At 34.6% G+C, this 12,620-nt stretch overlaps 1 protein-coding gene across 18 annotated transcripts in view; it reads left to right on the top strand.

Moving 5' to 3' along the window:
• The window catches only part of SOX6 (SRY-box transcription factor 6), a 367,281-nt gene extending 355,540 nt beyond the window's left edge, over window positions 1-11,741 (top strand). For all 18 annotated transcript variants that reach the window (XM_054067010.1, XM_054067011.1, XM_054067004.1 and 15 more), the window contains 2 exons: window positions 1,609-1,825; window positions 9,585-11,741. In XM_054067010.1, coding sequence (XP_053922985.1) covers window positions 1,609-1,825; window positions 9,585-9,888 — 521 coding nt within the window. In that variant the 3' untranslated portion in view covers window positions 9,889-11,741. The remainder of the gene's footprint in view (window positions 1-1,608; window positions 1,826-9,584) is intronic.
• The last annotated feature ends 879 nt before the right edge of the window (window positions 11,742-12,620 follow it).

Below are 12,620 nucleotides of genomic sequence, written 5' to 3'. Positions count from 1 at the left end.
TATATTTGCTTTCTGAGTCTTTGAAGTGAAAGACGTATTCCAAATGTAATTAATAATAAATAAAAATAAAAATCAAGTCTCCTTTGTATTAATTTTATTGTAAACTTTGGGTTCAAATACATTCATATCAAAATTTGTTGTGCATTAGTTCAATCAGTGGCAAGAATACATAGAAATAAATGTTACTTTGTCTTAAAACTTCCAAAATCTTACTTGGTAGTTCTCATATTTTTGTCTACCACATAAGTAAGTTATATGAATAGCCTTTCAGTTTTGTATAAAACCTGCACTGTTTCAGTGTTGGCAGCTGTAGGGAATCTATATTATTTGTGTGCATTCTGTGAAAAAAATATTGGGAGCATAGTAACTGTATTCATTAAAATGTAAACTTGCAGCATAAATATTTCAGGGGTGCCAGCAATTGAGTGTTAACTATGGAATTAACCTGTCAGTATCTGCTTTGCCACAAATGAGTCTATATCCATATAATATCTGTGCAACTTTTCCAAAACAATGAGGAAAGAGAAGTATTAGAATTGACACAGGGTATTGCTGCCTGTGGATAATATTTATACAACTTTTCCATTTGTTGATGTATGAAAAATCTTGGTAAAAGAATAGCTTCCACGCAGGTTTACTACAGCTGTGATCATATTACTCATCTAAAAGACTCCAAAAAGCTATTTTCTGCATTTTTTTATTCCCTGGGAAAAAAACCAAACTCCTCTCTATTCGAGTGTTTAGATAGCTTCTTATAAACAATGCAAGGGATTTGAATACCTTTTCCTCTTCCTGTGTACACTGTGTTAATTTTTAAACTTTTTTATTGGTGCAGCTTTCAGTGAGAGTTTAGGGTACCTGAAGTGGTGTATACAATGACAAAGTGCTTTCTGTTTGTTCGGGTTTTTTAAACAAGTTTTTTACGTGTAACCATCTTAATGCAGTTCTGTACATTTATTACAGCTGGCTGGAAGATAATATGCATAACAGGGTTTAAAATATAGTAAGGTGCCAATAATATACCAAGCTTATATCTGAAAATTAGTAAATTTAAGAAACCCAGACAGCAAGGATTTTTTTGTAATTTTGTTGACTCTATAGGGTTTTGATAATTTTTTCCTGCTACATCACAATGTATTAATATCTATTAGTAGGACCATATAGACCAAATACTCATGAAACTATTAAAGAAGCATATATCCTTAGGCAATATGTTAAGCTTTTAACAGTAAAAGTATGGTTGTAGACCCTACTTAACCATAATATTCTGTGTGATACGACAAAGTTATAGAATTATTCACAGATTAATGCTCATATTGTAAAAAAATTATCCGTTTTGCAACATGAAGCTGAGATTTTTGAGAACTGTTGATTTTACGTGCACCTATTTAATAGAAATTTACATATGTTTGGTCTGCAGCAATATCTGAAAGTCAGGATTCTTTTAAGGTTTTTCAGGTTCGGCATCCCAACAAATAATATATAATTCAAATAATTTCACTTAATTACTTCAAATTTTATTAAAATGCCAAGAAGGCATGTTGAAATGTGTATGCATAAAGCTAAACCTGCATTACTTGAGCACTCACTGATATTTTGTGTTAATAGGATCTCGCTGGAAGTCCATGTCAAATCAAGAGAAACAACCTTATTATGAAGAGCAGGCACGGCTAAGTAAAATCCATCTAGAAAAGTATCCTAATTACAAATACAAACCTCGACCAAAACGTACCTGCATTGTTGATGGAAAGAAATTGCGCATTGGTGAATACAAACAACTGATGAGGTCTCGAAGACAGGAGATGAGGCAGTTTTTTACTGTAGGGTGAGTACTATTGTTGCAATTGTTTTCAAAGACAGAGCATGCTGTTTGAGAAACAGATAGACCTATCTGTCTAAGTCACTGACTAATGTTATTTAGAAGGTAAGGATTTGAACCTGTAAAGACATATTAAAACATAAGATATATCATGGAATATGGAAATATCAGCTTGCCACTGAATGCTGATTATGAGACTGATTGTGGAATTCTTTAAAGTTAAAAGAAGTTGTTTCCCATTAGCTTGCAAGGTTTGAATCGTGTCTTTTGTGAGTTATTAGTAAGATAATCTATTCTAGGTTAGTAATGACTTCAGGATAATTTCCTAAATTAAGACAAGAACAAAGAGAAAAACAAATGATTATTCCAGTGTGCAGTTAAGGAGTCAGGAGAGGAGGGGAAAAAAGGTAATAGCAGTTATATTAGTAACAGAGATGAATGAGTTATATCATAGCATGAGGCTATTAGGAATTTTGCTATATGTAGAACTGTGGAAAAAATATTTTTAAAAATAAATGTTTTGGGAAGAGTCTTTCAAGTAGTGCATAGGTAAGCTGGGCAGATTTACAACTTGGAATATAAGGCTCAAAAAGATCCTGGAACGGTTTTGAAAATATTGTGTGTTTTTTAAGAGTTCTACGAAAGATCTACAGGCTAAAGATAACAAAAGTCCAGTGAAACAACTGCACCATAACTCTCCTAATTTTTTTTTTATGAATTAATCTGTAATGCTCAGTGCTCTAACACAATGTCTCTGGTGGTTTACAAAGAGTCTAAAAGCTATCCCCAGTGCCAGCCTTTCCGAATTCACAATGTTCTGCTTATTTCTCTAATCACAATAGCCTCCTTTTGTTGGGTACTTCACTACCAGATAATTGACCTTAACGTCGATTATTTGCCCTCATTTTTGGCTTGGGATGCAGAACTCCTGTTGCAGTCAATTATTTTGTGGTACAGCCTGCAACAATGTGGGCTTTTTCTTTAATCAGTAAATAGAAGTGTTTTTGATATCTTGAAATAACCTTCCAGTCTATAGTTTTGACATTGTGTTATATGCTTCACTCTAAGGGAAATTGTTTACTAATGGCCTTCCATCAAAATTGTGCATAGAACTCTAAATAGAAATATAAATTTATACAGCAGATCACAAATTATATTCAGATTGAGGGAATGAAACTCTAGCTTATGTCTCCCACAGCCAATTGACAGACCAAATTACATCTAGACAAGAAATGCAAAAGAAATGCCAAAACGGCAGTCTGAACAATTTGAGAATTGTTTGCTAATTCAAAACAGTATAAAGCAGTAGCATTTTACACATTGGAAGACGTGGCTAGATATGGAGGTGAATATGGAGGATGGATTTAAGAAACTTCTAAAAGAACCTACTTTAAGAGTGATATTGTGATTTAAAAATATATATAGAATGAAAAATATTTAAAATTAATCCTAAATGTAACATCTTTCTCCTATATCAAACAGTATCATCACAAAGACCATGAGAATATCATTGTTTTCTTGAAAGGATTGGTTCTAATTCATGTTTATGCTAAGTCCACTTCACACTGCTCTATCCATGTTGAATAAGTTTTAAAGTAAATGTAAATTACTTTTGCGCATTTATGTAATGATGCAGTGGACTTGACCAGAAACAATGACTGTTAGATATGCAGGTAGTAAGAAGTCTAATGCAGGCATTCATTAAAGTGGAATGAGATCCATGTTGCAGTTCAATGTGAGTCTAAATTTTGATACTGAGGAAACACAGACTGTGATTTAAAAAATTCTCATGGTTTTCTGTGACTTTCCCTGTTGCCCCAAATTCATTTTTTCCCAGAAAAAAAATTATTGGAAGACAGCTTTTTTGAACTGAAACATAAAACATGGTGTCATTTATTTCACCAGAATAGTTTACTGAGTGGTAAAAACCAACATTTCGTCCAAATTGGATTATAATTAAATGAAACATAGTAGCTGAGCACATCAACTTCTTGAACTTACTCTTCCTTCTGTTTAATGTAAATATCACATAAAGTATCAGCTGAAACAGTTTTCTTAACTGACCTCATACACTCATCATCTTTCCACTGTTTCGATGGAACAAACAGCATAAACTGTCCTTCAGAACTGTAGACATGGAAGTTGAGATGCAGTTTTCTTTTCAGGATGAAATAGAGACAAACGTATTTTGTAGAATTGAATACTCTGTATTTACAGTAAATATTTCCATGAAAGATAGAGAACAGAAGTACAAAATAGACTTCAATGAAATATGCCAAGTGCTTCATATTGAAGTTCTACTGTTTTTTCTTTTTTTAAAAAAACATGCCGATTAAGTTAGGAATGGGTATGCCAAAATGGCAAAAAATTATCATCACAGAATAAAAAGATAAATAGGATATGTGTGAAGAGAAAGATAGACCTTCAAAACAGGAAAGAGTAATTAACAGGAAAAATTGTATTCTTTCATATTTATATTTGGTATTCTTTTATACCAAATGGACATTTGTGGCTTAAGCAATCTAGGGCTAGCTCCTATCAGATTCCCTTGGGTAAGCCATTGGCTAACATAGAATAATCCTGCTATATGTACAACTAAAGCACATCCTCCTTCCCCAGAAAGAGCTTTACTCTCACGTAACTTTTAAGGTGCAAAAAATCTCATACTGCTTGCTTCAGTAAGCTGCATTCGTTGATAAATATTGTTAAGACACACAGAAGTTATTTAAAGGATCTCAATATACAAACTAACCAGGTTTTAACAGAAAATAGAGAAATAAGCTAATGAATGACCAGGTTCTGTTCTGATTTTTGAAGAAAAGCTTCCAAAGAATTGAATGAGACTGAACTCTGCTTAGAATAAATTAAGCAGGAAATCAATGTTTTGAGATAAATGTTACATATGTGATAGACCAGCACAAAAAAATCTAGGAATGGGCAAGTGTTTTAAAGAACAGGATGAAGCTTAAAAATGTGTGTTGGCTTTCTATTGAATATCTACATGAATGAATTTTATTCCTAATAAGGCAGATATATACATAAATATTCAAGTTCAATGCAGGGTTTATTAAAAATGTGTAGGTTTTAAGCTAGTGGAAGCTGAATCTGAAGCCAGCTATGTTTTTAAAATAATTGAGTTATTTTTAATATTAAAGTTATTAATGGGAAGTTGTGAATGATAACTTCAGTGGAAGTTAATCCCTGAACAGACTCCAAGTGATTTACAATTCATCTTCGATAGTACCTTTTTATCATGCATAAATAAATGTGAACAAATGGATCATATGTAAGCCATAAATTCAGACATGAATTATGCTAAGAGTTTGTCTTTTGTTGCCTTGTATTACAAAAATAATTCAATTCTCAGTCATTTTTACAGTCTAATACACTCTAAATATGAGTATATGATATATACATTTCTCTGCAAAATGATGTAAGCAGTAACTTTTTTGTGTGTTTTACCAGTGTAAGATGTTTAGAATAAAGCCTTTATAGTGTTTATAACTACCGTACACACATACTCTGAATGTTGCTAGACTACGGTTTTGAATAAGGCTGTAATATTATACTCCTGTAGCCTGAACTTAAAGTAAGTACACAATGGGTGCTTTTGTGAGATTTACTGTTATTTCATTTTTTATGGGAATGTAAATTTCAGGGGTGTGTAGCATATAAGCATATTCCTTAATGCAACTGATTTTGCTTCAGTCATTTACAGAGCTGTCAGAAAGTACTTGGGAAGGGATCAGAAAACAATGGTAGTTTGCCAATTTAAATGTTTAGCTAGTTTTGCAAAAGCCAAAGTGGAATTTTCTCCAGGAAAATTCTAAGAATATTAATGCCACAGACTTGAGAGCAGGTCAGTTGGTGTAAGAATTTTGATGTTACTTTCTTTTTTATATTTACCTACCTATTTTGGTAGGTAAATCTTTGGCCTCAGGCTGGATAGACACGTGAGCAACACTGGCAGAGCAGGCAGGCAAGTGACCTGTAGTAATTGGCCACATAAGGATTTCTTTGGTAAAGAGTTATGGTGGGCACAAGGGTGGTTTGAAGCCAGCCTTTGTGGTATTGTGTCACTGTTTCTTACAGAGCTGAACAGATAGGATGATTAATGTTGGATTCTGGAAATCTTAACCAGGCGGAAAACATTCTTGCTTTACCCATGTGCAACTAAGATGAATTGTAACCTGTAGCTTGCATAAAACATAAAACTATGTTTTATCTCTTTGCTCCAAGGTCCTATGATGGGCAAAAGTCCAGTGAAATATAAGGATGAAACTTGTGGAATTTAACATTATTAGAAATGCTATTAACACGAATGCCTTTAAGAAATACAAGTAAACCAAAACATAATGGCCAGAGTCATAGATTAGAAGTTCCAACTCCAAGTTTTCCAGGGAAAGAGGTTAGAATTTAAATAAATGCTCTGATTTTCCCTCCCCTCCCCATCCTATTAAATTTCATTACTTAGCAAATGATAGCACTTATCTGCAGTATTCTATGCCGTCCATATAGTTCGTGATACCTTAAAATAAGGCTTTCTGGGATGTAATTCAGCAGCTTGACCAGACTTCACAGTGACAACCTAATCAGCTCTAAGTAATAACAAGGCTCAAGTGTAGATGTCCAGTTATTGAGCATGTGTGGGTGCCTGTGCTTTAAGTGTGAGCAAATTTTTGCTAGCAAATAGGTAGCAATTTGAGACACTTCTGATTTAGGTAGTACAGTTACCACCTGTTTACAGTTCCACAATAAGATATAGGTAATTGAAATCTCACAGTTACTACCCAATCAGTAGCAGGCGTTCACACCACATCTGATTTTTGTTTAGCATGTAAAAAAAACCCCTGTATTTATGAATGAAAAATTCAGTAAGTCTTTTACTTTCCTGTTACACTGATTAAGTTGTTTTACCAGATAGATTCATTCTGTAGTTTGCCATGCATTTAGTTCATTCTCAAGTAGGAGGTTTCTCTAAATTCTGCTTCATCATGCTGAGATGTCCAGCTTCCTTTGTACTTTGAAATAGATAGAACTTGGGTAAATGTACCGTGTCCCATTGAAATGTGGAAATGCAGAGGAGTTTTGCTGACTCGATAAACATTTGAAAGACTAAGTTTCTTAACTTAGTCTGTCTTTTAGGGTTTAACACTGACAGCCATCGTTTTATCCAAACATCTCACAGCCCTGTCCTAAACACTTTTTATTCCTTCTTGCTGCTTGTAAGAGGGCAATTTGCTTCTAAAAAATATTCAAACTTTTTTTGAGGTGGATATTAGTGTTCTGATCCTTAGTGTCATCTATAGCACAAGATCAGCTTGCACTCATTCTTTGAGTATATTCTACAGCTCCTATTAAAAGAGTTGTAGAAACATCTTTTGGCTTTAATATTGTGTTGTTCTTTGATGAACAATTGAGATAGTTGGGTTTTTTTTTCTCCTGAATTTATTTATTCTAAGAAATTCTGGAAAAAGATTAGTACCAGCAGTAGTTAGTTGGGCAGATTAGAAAGAATTAAGTGTGTATGGCCTGATGACAACTATCTGGAATTTTGCTGTGACCACGTGAGGGTTTCTTTTTCCTTTGCTTTGTGGAAACAGTCATTAGTGTGAACATTTTCTGTGTCTAAAAGTTGTGGAGGAGATACATGTGGGGTTTTAACAGTAATAGTTCATACTCCTGGCAACGTGCAATCCTAAAACAGAAATGTTCCCATGTGAGAAAGGTGTTCAATTTTATGGATAAAGTATTAAAAGATGCTTGCAGAAAATCACTTACAAGCAAATACTCTGACTGGAAATTGTTTTCACAGGACATTTGTCAGACCATTTAAAAAGTGAAAATTTAGTGAAAAATCGCTAGCTATTTGTAAATCATCTGCAAATCATCATTTGCAAACAGGAGTATAATGACTGTGGCAAATGAATTACTGCGATGGTTTTGCTCACTGCTAGCCAGGTGTACATTGCTTATACAACAGATGTTTGAATTTCTCAAGCTGTGCAAAGGCTCTAAGAGTCAGGCTAGCAGTACCAGCACTGACAGTACTATATGCTATTCTATTATTATCTTACACAGAGTGTTCATGATTTGGCTGTCCGTATTGCTTCCCAGACTTGAAGGACTTTGGTTTCCCAATAACTCTGTAGTTATATAATCACAATTAGAGTTTGATCAGTGAACAATGAAGGCTTAACGTATAGGGTTTTCTAAATAAGCTTTACATTATTTTGTGTAATAGTTTAGTCAATTATTAAGGATATGTGAGAGACTGGCTTACGGAATGCACTTCTGAATTTTAGTACATAATGATACAGTGTTCAAGAAGTTATAGATTCATCAGACTATTCAAACACATCTGACACCGTTTCTCCTACTAAAGTTATATAATAGTTCTCTAATACTTGGTGAATATTACCCTAAAGAAGGTTGAGAACATATTGAAAGATATGATTCTTTAAATAGATTATGCAAATAGGCATGTATATTCAATAAATAGCCCATACTAAAACAGCATCTTCCAGGACACTTAGGTATTTCTGGTACTGCAGTATATTCATTCAGTGTTACAGCTACAGTGTGATGGGGATTCTTTTCCTTCAGACAAGTTACATCTGTTCTTTTTTCTCTTAGCTTTACTAAATGTAATGATCCAGAAATAACATTAGAATATTGGTATAAGTATTTTAATTAATCCTAACATAAGAAGTAGATTTAATTAATTTGTAGCCAGTAAGGACTTGACCATGGAATGGATTCAGCCACCTGACCTTTACTCTGCAAAGCATTTGAAGATATATACATCACTGAAAAAAGAGATGTTGCATCACTTAGTACAACTATGCCTATGCTTACAGTCAAACTTGTGCTGAATTGCTTGCCTGGCAGTGATAAGCCTATTTTAGTTGAAGTGTGGTATTGTTCTGGTATGCTTAATATCACGCACACATGAAAAAGAAAACATTATATAGTGCAAAGTTAGATATTAGAAGGTGACTTATGACAAAAACAGAGGTAGTGCTCCCTTAATTGGTTCTTCTCATGTATTTGCAATGTGAAAATAAATCAGATCTGACATTAGGTCTTCCAGAAGAAGTCTTAATTTCTGTAGACTGTCCATTGTCATAGAAAAAAAAAAATTAATTCTTTTTTTTGAAGTACTTTGCTTTAAAAACTCAGTCATACACATTAGATCCTGAAGAACAAATGGCATCCTTATCATGGATTTAAATAAAAATCAAAAGCCAGCAATAAAATATCAGAAGTATTTCTGAGTGACGTAGAAGAAGTCTACCTAGCACTTAAATAGTAAATTATATACTTACAGTTAAACAATAGTACTTAGCCATCTGCCATTTTAGGTAGTTACGGGTAATCTTGAAGTCCATTCATTAACAGAGGCTCTTGTCAGGAGTTTGGAGGATTTAGATTTTGGATTCATGATGTCTACAGTAGCAGGCATCACACAGATGCCTGAAGCCTTTTAATGATCTCTGTCCACGTGCTAGATTGCAATGCAGTTTAAATAAACACATAAAGCACATAAAAAGTATTAACGTCTGGGGGTTGCTGAACTGTTTACTCTCCTTGTTATGTGGGGAGCTAAGATGAACCAGTGCTGTATGAGACTGGACCAGAAACCCCAGAGGAACACATGCAGCCTTCCTAGGAAACTACCCACTTTTCTTTCATTTGTACTTGCAGAAGGTGTTTCCATCTCTGAACAAAGGAAATCATTTTCCTCTCTTGTTTTTCCTTCCAGACAACAGCCTCAAATTCCAATCACCACAGGAACAGGAGTTGTCTATCCTGGTGCTATTACCATGGCGACTACCACACCATCTCCTCAGATGACATCAGATTGCTCGAGCACCTCTGCCAGCCCTGAGCCCAGCATCCCTGTCATTCAGAGCACTTATGGTATGAAGACGGACAGCGGAAGCCTTGCTGGAAATGAAATGATAAATGGAGAGGATGAAATAGAAATGTATGAGGACTATGAGGATGATCCCAAATCAGACTATAGCAGTGAAAATGAAGCCCATGAGACAGTCAGTGCCAACTGAGGAGTGTTCACAGAATTAAAGTACTCAGACTCATTTGGGGTTTTGGGGGGTTTTTTTGAACAAAAGTTCTTACAGAGCCTGCATGCATGTGTGGCTCCTACAGTTACATCAGCAGAATGGTCTTAAATGTTTCTTAATGTGTGAGACAGATTGTTTCCCTAATTTTTCATGAACTTGGGTTTTTTTTTGTTTTTGTTTTGTTTTGTTTTTTTTAACTTAGATGAAGACATATATTAAATATCAGACATCAGGACTTGAAAACTTATATGAATCAATAGCTGTCTTACAAGTCTTACCTTTTGTCTTTTTCCTTTTGGATGCTGATAAAGGTTTAAGTTACTGTTTTAGAAGGGGGTTATACATTCTCACTCAGGTATGCTGTGCCAGCCTACAGGTTGTGAATGTGTTTTTATTCTGGATTATTTTAGAAAACAAGAACTGCAGATTTCATGTTGTGAAACAGAACAAGTCCGCAAGTGTGCACTTCTGTGCATCATAGATCATCTTTAAAAATTAGTCTCTGAATTCCATTTTTTTTCCATATGTATAGCTGAACTTCTGATGTGCCAAACTTTTCATAATTTTTGAATCTTAACATTTTAAAAGAAAAGTCTTAAAGGAGACACTGTAAAGTCTTAGACAATCCTTTGGCATCTTAAAAAAAATTATATATAAACCCTAGTTTTTTCCAGAATATGGTAAAGTACTCAGGAATCTGGAGACAGGATATTCTTAAGTAGTGAATATGGTTGCCATAGTGCATGTGCCCAATTGCTTTTGCCTCTTGATGTGCCATTAGTGTGGAATTTTAACTAAGCACAAAAGAGCGGTCACCAGCTTTGGACTGGCCTGTCTTAGCAGTGTGAAGCCACCTGTGATTACATTCTCTACCCTTTTGCTTTTAACCCTTGCATTCAGTCTTAATACCTTTTCTCTTAAATAATTTATTCATTCCAGAATGTCAAGGGTCCAAATACTTAATATTTATTTTTAAAAGTACTGTTGGTGGCATTACACTTACAATTCCTTATTGATATTTTGAAGAGCCCCTTCTTTCTTCTCCCCTAAATTACACAGACATGTGAAAACAAAAGTGCACCTGCTACTAAAATGAACATAACATTTATGAATGAGAAATTCAGTTGTTCCTGTAAAACTGGATGTTCAAGGAGCACTTGGAAACACTCTGCTATATGTAATGCAAAATAAAGTGAGTACTTTTATATGTACATACAGTACAAATATTCCTAAAAATTGTGTTTATAGTTATAAACCTTTATAATTAGAGAGCAAAGGCAGATGTAAAATCCAGACTGCGTATAGAGACCACCATGATGAATTTCCAGGGCTTGTAGAATCCTGCAGTGAATCATGGCTCCATGCATCATGTTCCTCTTACCGCTTGAAGGAACTATTTGCTACCTTAAGTTTTAATACAGTGATTTATGCGTGAGACTTGTAGTGGGAGAGGGAAGGCCACACAAATATCTGACTTGCAAAGCTGTGAAAATGGGGCATCAAAAATATTTATTGAATATTAGTCATTTGGGAATGTGAGCCAGATCTTGGTGAATTCTTGTCAAGTGCTTTGGGATCTTTGGATATGAAGTGCTATAAAAATAAAATTTTTATTTGTATTATTACTAGGAACAATGCAATTGCTAGAGAAAATTCTGGGACATATAAAAGAGAGAGCAATTCAAAGACTGTGAATTTATTAAATTTCAGAGACAGAAGAAATTGTGTTTATTTTTTCCCCTCACATTCCACTCCTGTTCACAAATACATCACTGTATATATATGCAGATCCAATGGGCCTTCAGCATGTGCTGAAGCTCCTCAATGCCCTCAGCTTTTATTTTGAATTGGATATGTTCAGCACATTGATGCTAAATTCAGACCAAGGCTCAGAGTTATGAGTCGGCCTAGAGCAGCTCGTCTTGAAGTCCGTAGGAATCTTCCCACAGAGCTAAATGGGCTCTGGTTAGGGCCCAGACAATGAAAGAAGTATAGTGTAAATGCTGGCTGTCCTCGTGCTGTCATCCTATCTTGCAGAAATTCATGTAAGGGGTAATGAAAAGATGCAGTATTTGGAGCAGTCATTTTCCCCGTAGCCCCACAAGTACCTATTTGAGCAGAGATAGCCATTGAGGCCACTGTAGGAATCACATTTAAATGTGCAAGAAGAACCCCCAAGACAAAGAAGATTGTTCAATTTACAGGACAATTTATAAAGATAATGGCATAGAAACACAATGGTCAAATTTCTCTGACCATTTTGTAATTTGGAACAAAATGCTATATTTTTAATATTTATTTAAATATGTTCTGAGTCCATGTCTAATAAGCAATAAACTGGTCTAGCCAAGACTTTAAAGGCATATGCTGTGTCATTAGCTGGTGAGCGCCTTCTTTAAGCTGGCTAAGGTACTGATAGGAAGTGTTTTTTTTCTTATAATTGCTTGGGAATTTGAACTGGTTTTAATACATTCAGCTTGGATTGGGGGGAGGACACCATTATTTCTTAAAAAAATGACTATTTATTAATGTCTTACACAATTCTCCAGTTACAAGTATCTCTCCCTCCCCCATGTCACTTCCTTTCTCTCTTGCTCTTTTTTTCTGGGTTTGTTGCATAGTAGAATGCTGTATTGCTAGCATTGTATTTTATGTAATTATTTTTTTGCACGAAGGCAAACATTTAGATTAGCTGGTTAATTTTTTTAAATTTT

Source organism: Cuculus canorus, chromosome 5, assembly GCF_017976375.1.
Source record: "Cuculus canorus isolate bCucCan1 chromosome 5, bCucCan1.pri, whole genome shotgun sequence".
NCBI lineage: Eukaryota > Metazoa > Chordata > Aves > Cuculiformes > Cuculidae > Cuculus > Cuculus canorus.
Note: the sequence above shows the minus strand (reverse complement) of the source record. Positions and strands in the feature narration are given on the sequence as shown.